General features: G+C 46.7%; 1 protein-coding gene across 1 annotated transcript in view; it reads right to left on the bottom strand.

The window, feature by feature from the left end:
* Positions 1-260: 260 nt before the first annotated feature.
* Positions 261-16500, bottom strand: part of LOC138365988 (keratin, type I cytoskeletal 9-like) — a 33724-nt gene continuing 17484 nt past the window's right edge. Inside the window, exons 2-3 of the mRNA XM_069326706.1 lie at positions 8974-9906; positions 261-278 (exon numbers count right to left, since the gene is read on the bottom strand). Of these exons, the coding sequence (XP_069182807.1) occupies positions 261-278; positions 8974-9906 (951 nt within the window). The remainder of the gene's footprint in view (positions 279-8973; positions 9907-16500) is intronic.

The following is a 16500-nucleotide window of genomic DNA, read 5'->3' on the forward strand; positions in this document are numbered from 1 at the left end:
ATATACTTTTATGCATGTTTCGTTCTTTAAGATTTATCTTAATTGCTTCCCACTCTTTACACGCCATAAAAGCCCCATTTATCACTTAAATGAAATAGATTTATAACTTTTCTTGTAAATGTTCCTTTACAGAAGGTGAGTAGAGACACAAACTAAAGTTCTTGGTGACTGAAGGTAAGTGGATTTAGTAAAATATTAGTTTAATGCCATTTTGTTGTCAAACAAAGAGTTATGTTATCTTTAGCTTTAACCATAACAGATTATCTTATATCAGTTACCTGCAAAATAAACAGAAATTAATAGATTAATTTGCCTTTTACGAAAAAAACGGGTGAGAAAAAGTCAAACTAGTATATTCCTAGAAGTTCATATTACACGACGTTGATTTTACCCGTAGGTACGCAGTCTCTTACTTTAAATAAAGCAGGTAATGTGGTATCTGGCTGCGGGCTCACCATAGCCCGTGCTACTTGGAACTTTGTTCCAGGTAGCGAATCTTTAACAACAAACGGTATCTGGCACTCTTCCTCGTCCAGTTATTTTCTCTCTCAAGAAATTATTTTATCTATGCCCAATTCCCGCTCACCCCTTGGGTACCTTTACTGTATGTATGTACCCGGCGGTGCTCGGGTTCCTGTTTTATTGTCTCTTCCTCGATTTCTTCTCTCTCTCCCTCTCTCCCAGTCTCCTCCCTAAGTCTCGTAGTGGGAAACATACTCATATAAACACGAACATGCATATGTAAGTACACACACACACACACACACACACACACACACACACACACACACACACACTCACACACTCTCACACACACACTCACACACTCACTCACACACTCACACACACACACACACACACACACACACACACACACACACACACACACACACACACACACACACACACACACACACACACGACAACGCCGCGGGAGTCTGTAGGAGACACATCCGATTAGTGAGGTCCGCGGAAATTCGTCAATTTCTCGGGACATTGAAGGAGTATAGAGGCTAGATCATAGTATTTGGCCTCTCGCAGTGTGTAGCTAGCAGGGTGCTACATAGCATAGTCATATCGCTAGTGATAGTGCGAAGATTTGGCGAAGAAACGAAAAGTGGAGCTAGGGCATCACCGGTGCATGTAAGTGTGTGACCTGACCGGGTGGGACGACCCGCCGTGGAGCTACCTGATTGTGCTGTTGAGTGGTGACTGTGATCAGTGGTACAGTGAATTAGTGAACTGTCACATAACGATACAGTGACTGACTCCAGAGCTTTGTGTAGACAGAGAAGAAGACCTCATCAATCTACCAGCATTTAGTGAATCACCTAGTGGGAGACAACGACGGATAAACATCGTCATCATACATCGCTCATCTGGTTGTGTGAGCGGGAGGCAGACTGGTATGTACCCCTCTCTGGTCAATTAATCAGGTGTACAGATTGAGGTAAAAGATTATCAAATTCTCGTTCAGGATATCAAATATATTTAAAAATCTCAGAGTGGCTCATTTAGGCAGAGGTAACGCATAAGGGATATCTTGACACATACACGCACACAAGTGTGCACACGCTAAAACAGACACACACACACGTGCACGCACACACACACGTGCACGCGCACACACACACACAATTGTTCAGTCAGGGGAAAAGGCATTAACACCTGGGATAGACCTTACTATCCCCCCCCCTCTTGACCCCACCACCTGACCTGACCTGACTTAGTCGCCATCTCCGCCCCCCCCCACCCCCAGTCCCCCGCATCGCCCATACACACACTCTTCCCCTCCCCACTCTCCCTCTCTCCCACTCCCTCTCTCCCACTCCCACTATCTCTCTCCTGCTCTCTCTCTCCTGCTCTCTCTCTCTCTCTCTCTCTCTCTCTCTCTCTCTCTCTCTCTCTCTCTCTCTCTCTCTCTCTCTCTCTCTCTCACTCTCTCTCTCTCTCTCTCTCTCTCTCTCTCTCTCTCTCTCTCTCTCTCTCTCTCTCTCTCTCTCTCTCTCTCTCTCTCTCTCTCTCCCTCCCTCCCTCTCCCTCCCTCTCTTTCCTTCCCCCTCCCTCTCTTTCCTTCCCCCTCCCTCTCTGCCCACACACACACACACACACCTCCCCCCCTCTCTCCCTTACCCGCTCTCTCCCTCACCCGCTCTCTTCCTCATCCACTCTCTCCCTCTCCTCTCCCTCCCGCCTCTCTCTCCATCTCCTCCCCCCCCTCCCCTTCTACCTTCTTCTCACTTCAGTGGAAGGGTCGGATCCCCTCCCACCCACCCATTTATCTCTCCCTTTATCACTCCCTTTCTCTCTCTCTCTCTCTCTCTCTCTCTCTCTCTCTCTCTCTCTCTCTCTCTCTCTCTCTCTCTCTCTCTCTCCCCCTCTCTCTCTCTCTCCCTCCCCCATCCCAACAGGGTCAAGATGGCAGCCAGAGGTCCCAGGGGAGCAGGAAAGAGCCAAGGTGACGAGATGAAGGAAATGTTCGCCCAGTTTCTGGAGGACATCAAGAGTGAGATGCAAGAAATGATGCAGGAAATGAAGAACGAAATAAGCAACCTGAAAAGAGAGCTGACAGCAGCAAAGGAGGAGATTAGAACCCTCAAAGAGAATGGTATCGAGGCTGAGAGTCAGAAAACCACCCAGGGAGAAGGTGGTAATAGTTTTCTGGATGAGAATGCCACAATAAAAGCAACATTTGCGGAAATACTAAAAAAAAATAACTCTGAAGTAATGACTGCAGTGATGGAGGTGGCCATGAAAGCAGCCACCTCGCAGGAGGCGGCACGCTCCACTAGCCAACTGCTGGAAAGGAAAAGATCAGTGGTTGCTGTGGGTATTAGGGAACAGGAAGGAACCAATAGGACAGAGTGGAATGACAAGGACAAAGCAGCAGTGAATGAAGTACTAAAGGCACTAGACATGGAAGGGACCGAGCATAGCATTGAGAAGGTTTTCAGGCTAGGCCGGTACAACAAAGACCGAGACCGAATGATAAAGATAGTGTTTGCAAACGAGAACACAAAGGAGAGGATCCTATCAAGGAAGAGCTCCCTGAAAAACGTGGGAAAATTAAAAAAATGTATTCCTCCAGCGAGACATGACAAGGGAGGAGAGAGCCGTGGCGGCAGAAGCAAGGAAGAGGCGCAGGGCGAGAGGGGAAAACCAGGAAGTCACAGCTCCCAACACAACACCCCCAGAGGCGAGGGGGGAACCCACAACCAGCTACCCAGTAACACCAGAAGGGAGGACAACCCCGCCTCCCTCCTCTGCATAGAAAACCCCCCTACCCCAAACCCTCCCTGCCCCCACTCAAAAGTTCAGCCAAATCTCCCTCCCCCCACACCCAATCCCCACCCTTCTACCCCTCCCCTCCTCCCGAGTCCTCCCTCCCCCCCTTTCCTTCCCGTCCTCCCTCCCCTTTCACCCCATACCCTCCCTGTCCCTCCCCCTTCACTGGATCCCCCGCCCCTCATTCCAGTATCCTCTGAGATCCTGTTACCCACCTCACAGGTCCTCACACCCATGGAACAGCCTCCCCCACCAGCAGAACACTCACCAAGGAGGCGATTTGAGAAGGGACAGAAGAAAGTGAGCCTCAAAGCGATGTACACTAACATAGATGGAATTACAAATAAAGCAAATGAGCTTGGAGAACTGGTACTAGAGGAAAACCCAGACATAATAGCCCTCACAGAAACAAAGATCACGAAAACAATAACAAATGCAGTGTTTCCACAGGACTATTATGTTATGCGGAAAGAGAGGGAAGGAAGAGGTGGGGGTGGTGTAGCTCTGCTGGTAAGAAAAGGCTGGGATTTTGAGGAGATGGATATTCAGGGCTGTGAAGGTTTCAGTGACTACATAGCAGGTACTGTAACAAATGGAGGGAAAAAAATTATAGTCGCAGTCATATATAATCCACCACCAAATGACAGAAGACCTAGACAGGAATATGATAGAAACAACATGGCCACCATTAACATAATAGAAAGAGCAGCTTCTGTTGCTAGCAGGAATGGATCTGGACTACTAATTATGGGAGACTTCAACCATGGGAAGATAGATTGGAAGAACAGAGACCCGCATGGAGGACCAGAAACATGGAGAGCTAAGCTGCTGGACGTGGCAACAAGAAACTTTCTAAGCCAGCATACCAAAGAGCCAACAAGAATGAGAGGAGAAGATGAACCAGCAATGCTTGATTTGATATTTACCTTAAATGAATGGGATATAAGGGAAGTTAAGATGGAAGCGCCCTTGGGAATGAGTGACCACAGTGTATTGAACTTTGAGTACCTGGTAGAGCTAGGACTTATCTCCCCCCAAAAAGAACTAGGAATCAAAAGGCTGGCATACCGAAAGGGGAATTATGAACAGATGAGAAGTTTCCTAAGTGAAATACCTTGGGACACAGACCTCAGAGACAAGTCTGTACAGGGTATGATGGACTATGTTACCCAAAAGTGTCAGGAGGCAGTAAACAGGTTCATCCCGGCCCAAAGGGAAAAATCCGAGAAGCAACAAAAGAATCCATGGTATAATAGGGCATGTATGGAAGCGAAGAAACTGAACAAGAAGGCGTGGAGGAACTTCCGGAATAACAGAACACCAGAAAGCAGGGAGAGATACCAGAGAACCAGGAATGAGTACGTCAGGGTGAGAAGAGAAGCAGAGAAAATTTTTGAAAATGATATAGCAAACAAAGCCAAGACCGAACCAAAGCTACTCCACAGTCACATCAGAAGGAAAACAACAGTGAAAGAACAGGTATTGAAACTTAGAACAGGCGAGGACAGGTATACAGAGAATGACAGAGAGGTGTGTGAGGAACTCAACAAGAGGTTCCAGGAGGTCTTCACAATAGAACAGGGTGAGGTCACTGTGCTAGGAGAAAGGGAGGTAAACCAGGCGGCCTTGGAAGAGTTCGAAATTACGAGAGAGGAGGTCAAGAGACACCTGCTGGATCTGGATGTTAGAAAGGCGGTTGGTCCAGATGGGATCTCACCATGGGTACTGAAAGAGTGTGCAGAGGCACTTTGCTTGCCACTCTCCATAGTGTATAGTAAGTCACTAGAGACAGGAGACCTACCAGAAATATGGAAGACGGCGAATGTGGTCCCAATATACAAAAAGGGCGACAGACAAGAGGCACTGAACTACAGGCCAGTGTCCTTGACTTGTATACCATGCAAGGTGATGGAGAAGATCGTGAGAAAAAACCTGGTAACACATCTGGAGAGAAGGGACTTCGTGACAAATCGCCAACATGGATTCAGGGAGGGTAAATCTTGCCTTACAGGCTTGATAGAATTCTACGATCAGGTGACACAGATTAAGCAAGAAAGAGAGGGCTGGGCGGACTGCATTTTCTTGGATTGTCGGAAAGCCTTTGACACAGTACCGCATAAGAGGCTGGTACATAAGCTGGAGAGACAGGCAGGTGTAGCTGGTAAGGTGCTCCAGTGGATAAGGGGGTATCTAAGCAATAGGAAGCAGAGAGTTACGGTGAGGGGCGAGACCTCCGATTGGCGTGAAGTCACCAGTGGAGTCCCACAGGGCTCTGTACTCGGTCCTATCTTGTTTCTGATATATGTAAATGATCTCCCGGAGGGTATCGATTCATTTCTCTCAATGTTTGCGGACGATGCTAAAATTATGAGAAGGATTAAAACAGAAGAGGACTGTTTGAGGCTTCAAGAAGACCTAGACAAGCTGAAGGAATGGTCGAACAAATGGTTGTTAGAGTTTAACCCAACCAAATGTAATGTAATGAAGATAGGTGTAGGGAGCAGGAGGCCAGATACAAGGTATCATCTGGGAGAGGAAATTCTTCAGGAGTCAGAGAAGGAAAAAGACTTGGGGGTTGATATCACGCCAGACCTGTCTCCTGCAGCACATATCAAGCGGATAACATCAGCGGCATATGCCAGGCTGGCCAACATACGAACGGCATTCAGAAACTTGTGTAAAGAATCATTCAGAACTTTGTATACCACATATGTCAGGCCAATCCTGGAGTATGCAGCCCCAGCATGGAGTCCATATCTAGTCAAGGATAAGACTAAACTGGAAAAGGTTCAAAGGTTTGCCACCAGACTAGTACCCGAGCTGAGAGGTATGAGCTACGAGGAGAGACTACGGGAATTAAACCTCACTTCGCTGGAAGACAGAAGAGTTAGGGGGGACATGATCACCACATTCAAGATTCTGAAGGGGATTGATAGGGTAGATAAAGACAGTCTATTTAACACAAGGGGAACACGCACAAGGGGACACAGGTGGAAACTGAGTGCCCAAATGAGCCACAGAGATATTAGAAAGAACTTTTTTAGTGTCAGAGTGGTTGACAAATGGAATGCATTAGGGGGTGATGTGGTGGAGGCTGACTCCATACACAGTTTCAAGTGTAGATATGACAGAGCCCGATAGGCTCAGGAATCTGTACACCTGTTGATTGACGGTTGAGAGGCGGGACCAAAGAGCCAGAGCTCAACCCCCGCAAACACAACTAGGTGAGTACAACTAGGTGAGTACACACTCACACACTCTCACACACACACACACACACACACACACACACACACACACACACACACACACACACACACACACACACACACACACACACACACACACACACACACACACATTGTATTCAATACACAAGACGTACATGAAATAAATGTTAAACGTTATATACAACAGGATGACAGCCATCACGTCTGTCAGCACGTCAAAGGACTGACGAATACGTCGACGTGGGACGTCACACTGACGAGTGACGCACATTGTGACGTACCCGTCATGCTCTCATACACTCATACAAAGCTATACATACCTTGCGTGCATGAATGATTGTGTATGATATACACACTAAACATACAACAAACACAGCAATACAATAGGTTAATTCACTAGCAAAGAACTCATACAAACGAACTTTAATACATTGTGTAAACTCCTCTCAATACAGTTTATACAATACACATTTTGTATTCTCTGCTAAATAGAGCGTATATACAATGTATACAATCGATACAGCTGTTTGCGTGTGTGTGTGGGGGGGGGGGGGGGGTGACGCAACCAAACAGAATACAATATACCCCCCCCCCTGCGTCAACCATGTTAAATCATTATACCTTATATGCCTTATAAACTAGTTCTTAGGAAGTTAGCTAAGAGATTCCTATATTGGTGGTTAGGGGAATAGTGAGAAGAGGATAGAAAGGGTGAGATAGGGAGAGAAGGAGGGATAGGAGAAAGTGAGGGAAGGGGGGGGTCAAGATATGGGGCTGATATTTAGCGATTATTGGGGGGATGGGGGATGGGGGGGGGGTGGATAGAGGGGTCCGTCACTCAAGGCTGGTGGATAGTCTGTGTGGAGTAGTCATGGTGTGTGGTAGTGGGATAGAGGTTGTGGCGTTCTACCCGTCTACCTATCTACCATCCTATCTACTTTCTACCGTTCCTAACGTAACTATAGTTGCCAGAGACGTAGTTAAGGTAGCAGAACGGAACTGAAGTAAAACCTGGAGCTAAGTTCGACCACATCTCCACCAAATTCGACCATATTGTCGAAGTTCGACCATATCTTTACCCAAACTCAAGACGGGTGGAGTAAATCTTGAGGTTATCTTGAGATGATTTCGGGGCTTTAGTGTCCCCGCGGCCCGGTCCTCGACCAGGCCTCCACCCCCAGGAAGCAGCCCGTGACAGCTGACTAACACCCAGGTACCTATTTTACTTCTAGGTAACAGGGGGCATAGGGTGAAAGAAACTCTGCCCATTGTTTCTCGCCGGCGCTCGGGACCACAGGATTACAAGTCCAGCGTGCTGTCCGCTCGGCCGACCGGCTCCCTCTGTAACCGTGAAACATTTTGAGGAGACGGAACATAATGTAGAACTCGATCAGGAACTTGTGAGTGCTGTTCTTTGGAAATTTAACCAGAAAATCGACCAAAATTCAACCACACATTAATTGGAACACGACAGATCACCAGACAACCAAGTTTGGTAGAATTCAACCAAATTTGTGACAAACGACATTGGTTTAACACTGAATTAACGTTAGTAACGCAATTCCTACGTTGATATAACGTAGATATGACCTACGTCATATGGTTACACAGAATTACTCGAGCATATTCCTCCTGCTGGTGAGGCTGAGTATATCCTCTTTTGAGTCTGTCAATCAAGAAGTCTTGGAGGTATAAGAGCCCTGAACCCGCCACCCCTTTCAAGAAGCAAGAGGCTATAAGAAGAACCAAAAGGAAATCTCATCTTTAGAAACAATTCCAAGTCTTCAACATCTGCCAAGACACTTCTTGACACATCTTGAACTTCTTAAAGCTGTTTCTGTAGGCGTGTTAACAACCCAATCCGAACTATTTAATAAATTCCAAACCCCTACACATGTGTTGGAATGAATTCAGACACCAGTTTAATTTAGCTAATCTAATTTCCTATAACTATTGAAAATAATTGAAACCCCTTTGGTTTTACATATAACAAAATTAGGCTTAATAGAGCGAAAGCTTTTGTATTTTTAATGGCGCAAAAGCTGCAGGTTCGAGGACAAGCCAGAGGTTAAACAGTCAACAAAAGCAGACACAAAGCAGATTGTCTAGGAGTTTATAGACAGCAAAAAAAGCAGGATTTTGACCAGAAAGAGAAATATATAAACATCGGAGAGATCCCACAAACAGGCCCCACACACACACTCACACACACACACACACACACACACACACACACACACACATACACACACATACACACACACACACACACACACACACACACATACACACACACACACACACACACACACACACACACACACACACACACACACACACACACACACACACACACACACACACACACGCCTCAGGAAAGATGATCAGCTCCAGTATAAGTCGCTTCGCTGGCAAGCAGTCGGACCCTCCACCAGGCAGCTCCAAGCAGGGTGAGTACCTTAACTGCTGACGACCCCACGACGCCTGCTGACGACCCCACGACGCCTGCTGACGACCCCACGACGCCTGCTGACGACCCCACGACGCCTGCTGACGACCCCACGACGCCTGCTGACGACCCCACGACGCTTGCTGACGACCCAACGACGCTTGCTGACGCCCCACGACGCCTGCTGACGACCCACGACGCCTGCTGACGACCCCACGACGCCTGCTGACGACCCACGACGCCTGCTGACGACCCCACGACGCCTGCTGACGACCCACGACGCCTGCTGACGACCCCACGACGCCTGCTGACGACCCCACGACGCCTGCTGACGACCCACGACGCCTGCTGACGACCCACGACGCCTCTGACGACCCACGACCCCTGCTGACGACCCACGACGCCTGCTGACGACCCACGACCCCTGCTGACGACCCACGACCCCTGCTGACGACCCACGACCCCTGCTGACGACCCACGACCCCTGCTGACGACCCACGACGCCTGCTGACGACCCACGACCCCTGCTGACGACCCACGATCCCTGCTGACGACCCACGACCCCTGCTGATGACCCACGACCCCTGCTGACGACCCACGACCCCTGCTGACGACCCACGACGCCTGCTGACGACCCACGACCCCTGCTGACGACCCACGACGCCTGCTGACGACCCACGACGCCTGCTGACGACCCACGACCCCTGCTGACGACCCACGACGCCTGCTGACGACCCACGACGCCTGCTGACGACCCACGACCCCTGCTGACGACCCACGACCCCTGCTGACGACCCACGACGCCTGCTGACGACCCACGACGCCTGCTGACGACCCACGACCCCTGCTGACGACCCACGACGCCTGCTGACGACCCACGACGCCTGCTGACGACCCACGACCCCTGCTGACGACGCCAGTGTGATGATGTTTTAAGAATATCTGTTAAACCATGTTTCTTTTTCTCATAATTCTCTATTTCTACTTTCTCCTTCTTCCTCTCTCCCTCTCTGTCTCTCTCTGTCTCTCTCTGTCTCTCTCTCTCTCTCTCTCTCTCTCTCTCTCTCTCTCCCCCTCCCCCTCTCTCTCTCTCTCTCTCTCTCTCTCTGGTTTGGTGACAAGTACTACTTAGATTAATCTCATTGAATCTTATAATGACTCAATTGTTTCTTGATATCATGAGCCTTGAATCACCTTCATCTAGATGTAACGACTGAATCGTAGACTCATTTACGTATCCAATATAACTTTATTATATATAGACACAGTAATTTTAAGAACGTCTAATATGAAGTGGTTTTACTGCATTAGAAGCGTACGAACCTAGACGGAACAGCCCTATTGACGCAAATGATCGTTAACGAGAAGGTCCGTCTGTAATTATACCGCATTTAGCTAACCCCAGAAGCACCGGGATTTTGACGCTCTTTTGGCGAGAGAGAGAGAGAGAGAGAGAGAGAGAGAGACAGAGAGAGAGAGAGAGACAGAGAGAGAGAGAGAGAGAGAGAGAGAGAGAGAGAGAGAGAGAGAGACAGAGACAGAGACAGAGAGAGAGAGAGAGAGAGAGAGAGAGAGAGAGAGAGAGAGAGAGAGAGAGAGAGACAGAGAGAGAGAGAGAGAGAGAGAGAGAGAGAGAGAGAGAGAGAGAGAGAGAGAGAGAGAGAGACAGAGACAGAGACAGAGAGAGAGAGAGAGAGAGAGAGAGTGAGAGAGAGAGATGTGTGTCGTAGCGTCGTGTGGTGCCAAGGAAGGAAGTGAAGGTCATCTCTGAATTATTTCCTGTCTTGCAAAAGGTCATTTGAAAGTTGATACGAAGAGGGGGGATAGAAAAGAGGGGGGAGAGGGGAGGGGGGGTGGTGTTAAAGGGGCAGAAGAAAGGGGGAGATGGGTAAGGGGGATAATTGGCTCAAGGGTGCGGAATATAATTCTTGATTACCTATTTTGTTGAAATTTATCCAGTACCAGAATTATCGGATAGTTTAGATAATATTAGATAATAATATATTTGTATTAGTTTCCCCTACAAGAGCATTATATACCCCGTTCTCTCCACCAGTCCGTCATATTTTGTACCCTATGCTCCCCCCAACGCTCAAAATAAGGGGTACTAAAAGTAGCGACTCACATATATGCACGTTTTCTATACTTAGGGTGATTAGGTTAGGTGGGAGGCTTGGGCTCGTGTGTTTTAGTACACCATTATGTCGTGAATTAAAGAAAACGGGCTGGGTATACGTTGATACCTAATGGTACTTTGTATTGAATATTGATGTATTGGGAGGGAGGGAGGTATTGAACGGTGAGGGAGAGAGTGAGGAAGGGAGAGAGGAGTGAGGGAGAGGAGTGAGGGAGAGGAGTGAGGGAGGGAGGGACGTTTAGAGGGTGAGGGAGAGACGGAGGGAGAGTTTGGAGGAAGATAGACTCAGTGGACATTTCTAGGTCAGGTGTAGCATCGATTATCTCAAATCTATTGTGTGTGTACTCATCTAGTTGTGCTTGCGGGGGTTGAGCTCTGGCTCTTTGGTCCCGCCTCTCAACTGTCAATCAACAGGTGTACAGGTTCCTGAGCCTATTGGGCTCTATCATATCTACACTTGAAACTGTGTATGGAGTCAGCCTCCACCACATCACTGCCTAGTGCATTCCACCTGTTAACTACTCTGACACTGAAAAAGTTCTTTCTAACGTATCTGTGGGTCATGTGAGTACTCAGTTTCCACCTGTGTCCCCTTGTTCACGTCCCACCAGTGTTGAATAGTTTATCCTTATCTACACTGTCAATTCCTCTGAGAATTTTGTAGGTGATCATGTCTCCCCTTACTCTTCTGTCTTCCAGTGTCGTAAGGTGCATTTCCCGCAGCCTTTCCTCGTAACTCATGCCTCTTAGTTCTGGGACTAACCTAGTGGCATACCTCTGAACTTTTTCCAGCTTCGTCTTGTGCTTGACAAGGTACGGGCTCCATGCTGGGGCCGCATACTCCAGGATTGGTCTTACATATGTGGTATTCAAGGTGTCGTGTGTGTGTGTGAGTGTGTGTGTTTGCATATGTGGAAGCGTGTTTGTGGCCAGTCAGCTATGCTCGCGATGGTTGAGCTTTAGCTCTTGTTATAATACACACAACTGCTAGGGGCCATAGTCTCCGTGGTGTAGTGGTAAGACACTCGCCTGGCGTTCCGCGAGCGCTATGTCATGGGTTCGTATCCTGGCCGGGGAGGATTTACTGGGCACAAATCCTTAACTGTAGCCTCTGTTTAACGCAACAGTAAAATGTGTACATGGTTGTAACAACGATTCTTCGCGGCGGGGATCGTATTCCAGGGACCATAGGATTAAGGACTTGCCCGAAACGCTACGCGTACTAGTGGCTCTACAAGAATGTAACAACTCTTGTATATATCTAAAAAAAAAAATAGTTCCCTCACACCTGCTGTTGGGCTAACTTAGGTAATTACTCCACTTTGACTCAATAACCAAAAATAAACTTTACACTATATGCTGAATGCGCTGTTATTAATATTCCAGTAATTAATTTCTGTATTCAAGGGATGTTTTCATTGCCAGTTACTGATTCCTAATGTGAGTATCCATGAGTATCTTACATAGAGTGATCATATCCCCTCGTAAATCATACCGTTTTTCCATCATCTTTTACAGTATAGGATTCATATCCCAACTCGTCCTGCTAATAGCACGTCGCATTTTGACGTACACTCCAACTAAGTTAAAAAAAATCGTCGTACTAAAAAATGGAAGTGGCTGGCGAAATTGACACACTGTCTCGTTTTCTGTTTTAGGTCCTCTGGTAGGTTAGGATGCGGGCACTTAAGTACGTCAATTTCTTGACGTTGGGGAGCCTTAGGAGGACAGGGTACATATCCAAAGGGACCCAGGTTCAGCTAGGCACAATTCCTTTCACTGATGCCTCTGTTCACCTTGTAGTAAATATGAACCCGGGAGTTAGGCAACTGTTGTGGGTTGTATTCTGGGAAGGGTCAATAGTGCGACCTTTGGGGGATTACCTCGATACAATACTGAAGTATAAATATACACAGGCTTCCTGTCTCCAAAAGTTCCAGTTTTCTAAATAAAGTAGTTTATCCTAAACATATGTTAAACGCGTTTTCTTTTAATGCAGTTTTAGAAACTTTTGGGGTAACTTCAATAATTTGTTGTTTACCAAACGTTTTTTTTAATTTCCTTTTAAATCTCACCATATATATATATATATATATATATATACAAAAAACGAAATTTCAGTAATTAGTCTTATTCTCATAATAACATTTCTTAAAGTCATGACTTAGCTCCTGGGCCAGCCTGTCCTGCTGAAATTTATATCACCAGTGAAGTTAAAGTCTTTGCTGTGGCCTCAAATTTAATATATATAATTTTTCTTATTTAATTTTTGAAATATTTATATTCGAAATAAGTTTGTTTGAATTTCAATATTTAGTTTGTATTTTGCTTTATATTTTCTAGCTCAGTAGATATAGGGAACAATGTGTTTGTTATCGGTTATTTCTGTTAATGTCTTGTGTGTGTGTGTAATTACCTAAGTGTAGTTACAGGATGAGAGCTACGCTCGTGGTGTCCCGTCTTCCCAGCACTCTTTGTCATATAACGCTTTGAAACTACTGACGGTCTTGGCCTCCACCACCTTCTCCCCTAACTTGTTCCAACCGTCTACCACTCTGTTCTCTCTCTCTCTCTCTCTCTCTCTCTCTCTCTCTCTCTCTCTCTCTCTCTCTCTCTCTCTCTCTCTCTCTCTCTCTCTCTCTCTCTCTTCTCTCTCTCTCTCTCTCTCTCTTCTCTCTCTCTCTCTCTCTCTCTCTCTCTCTCTCTCTCTCTCTCTCTTTCTCTCTCTCTCCCTGTATTTATGAGATGGTATTCAATCTAAGAAACACATCTGTGTGATCAACACTACCCCTCCCCCACCCTACTCCTGCTCACAAACACACAAACACACACACACACACACACAAATTTGAGAAAGTGTGTGAAAAAAAGAAAGAAGGGACAGAAGAAAGTGAGCCTCAAAGCGATGTACACAAACATAGATGGAATTACAAATAAAGCAAATGAGCTTGGAGAACTGGTACTTGAGGAAAACCCAGACATAATAGCCCTCACAGAAACAAAGATCACGAAAACGATAACAAATGCAGTGTTCCCACAGGACTATTATGTTATGAGGAAAGAGAGGGAAGGAAGAGGTGGGGGTGGTGTAGCTCTGCTGGTAAGAAAAGGCTGGGATTTTGAGGAGATGGATATTCAGGGCTGTGAAGGTTTTAGTGACTACATAGCAGGTACTGTAACAAATGGAGGGAAAAAAATTATAGTCGCAGTCATATATAATCCACCACCAAATGACAGAAGACCTAGACAGGAATATGATAGAAACAACATGGCCACCATTAACATAATAGAAAGAGCAGCTTCTGTTGCTAGCAGGAATGGATCTGGACTACTAATTATGGGAGACTTCAACCATGGGAAGATAGATTGGAAGAACAGAGACCCGCATGGAGGACCAGAAACATGGAGAGCTAAGCTGCTGGACGTGGCAACAAGAAACTTTCTAAGCCAGCACACCAAAGAACCAACAAGAATGAGAGGAGAAGATGAACCAGCAATGCTTGATTTGATATTTACCCTAAATGAATGGGATATAAGGGAAGTTAAGATGGAAGCGCCCTTGGGAATGAGTGATCACAGTGTATTGAACTTTGAGTACCTGGTAGAGCTAGGACTTATCTCCCCCCAAAAAGAACTAGGAATCAAAAGGCTGGCATACCGAAAGGGGAATTATGAACAGATGAGAAGTTTCCTAAGTGAAATACCTTGGGACACAGACCTCAGAGACAAGTCTGTACAGGGTATGATGGACTATGTTACCCAAAAGTGTCAGGAGGCAGTAAACAGGTTCGTCCCGGCCCAAAGGGAAAAATCCGAGAAGCAACAGAAGAATCCATGGTATAATAGGGCATGTATGGAAGCGAAGAAACTGAACAAAAAGGCGTGGAGGAACTTCCGGAATAACAGAACACCAGAAAGCAGAGAGAGATACCAGAGAACCAGGAATGAGTACGTCAGGGTGAGAAGAGAAGCAGAGAAAAATTTTGAAAATGATATAGCAAACAAAGCCAAGACCGAACCAAAGCTACTCCACAGTCACATCAGAAGGAAAACAACAGTGAAAGAACAGGTATTGAAACTTAGAACAGGCGAGGACAGGTATACAGAGAATGACAGAGAGGTGTGTGAGGAACTCAACAAGAGGTTCCAGGAGGTCTTCACAATAGAACAGGGTGAGGTCACTGTGCTAGGAGAAAGGGAGGTAAACCAGGCGGCCTTGGAGGAGTTCGAAACTACGAGAGAGGAGGTCAAGAGACACCTGCTGGATCTGGATGTTAGAAAGGCTGTTGGTCCAGATGGGATCTCACCATGGGTACTGAAAGAGTGTGCAGAGGCACTTTGCCTGCCCCTCTCCATAGTGTATAGTAAGTCACTAGAGACGGGAGACCTACCAGAAATATGGAAGACGGCGAATGTGGTCCCAATATACAAAAAGGGCGACAGACAAGAGGCACTGAACTACAGGCCAGTGTCCTTGACTTGTATACCATGCAAGTTGATGGAGAAGATCGTGGGAAAAAACCTGGTAACACATCTGGAGAGAAGGGACTTCGTGACAAATCGCCAACATGGATTCAGGGAGGGTAAATCTTGCCTTACAGGCTTGATAGAATTCTACGATCAGGTGACACAGATTAAGCAAGAAAGAGAGGGCTGGGCGGACTGCATTTTCTTGGATTGTCGGAAAGCCTTTGACACAGTACCGCATAAGAGGCTGGTACATAAGCTGGAGAGACAGGCAGGTGTAGCTGGTAAGGTGCTCCAGTGGATAAGGGAGTATCTAAGCAATAGGAAGCAGAGAGTTACGGTGAGGGGTGAGACCTCCGATTGGCGTGAAGTCACCAGTGGAGTCCCACAGGGCTCTGTACTCGGTCCTATCTTGTTTCTGATATATGTAAATGATCTCCCGGAGGGTATCGATTCATTTCTCTCAATGTTTGCGGACGATGCTAAAATTATGAGAAGGACTAAAACAGAAGAGGACTGTTTGAGGCTTCAAGAAGACCTAGACAAGCTGAAGGAATGGTCGAACAAATGGTTGTTAGAGTTTAACCCAACCAAATGTAATGTAATGAAGATAGGTGTAGGGAGCAGGAGGCCAGATACAAGGTATCATCTGGGAGAGGAAATTCTTCAGGAGTCAGAGAAGGAAAAAGACTTGGGGGTTGATATCACGCCAGACCTGTCTCCTGCAGCACATATCAAGCGGATAACATCAGCGGCATATGCCAGGCTGGCCAACATACGAACGGCATTCAGAAACTTGTGTAAAGAATCATTCAGAACTTTGTATACCACATATGTCAGGCCAATCCTGGAGTATGCAGCCCCAGCATGGAGTCCATATCTAGTCAAGGATAAGACTAAACTGGAAAAGGTTCAAAGGTTTGCCACCAGAC

This window comes from Procambarus clarkii, chromosome 18, assembly GCF_040958095.1.
Source record: "Procambarus clarkii isolate CNS0578487 chromosome 18, FALCON_Pclarkii_2.0, whole genome shotgun sequence".
Lineage (NCBI taxonomy): Eukaryota > Metazoa > Arthropoda > Malacostraca > Decapoda > Cambaridae > Procambarus > Procambarus clarkii.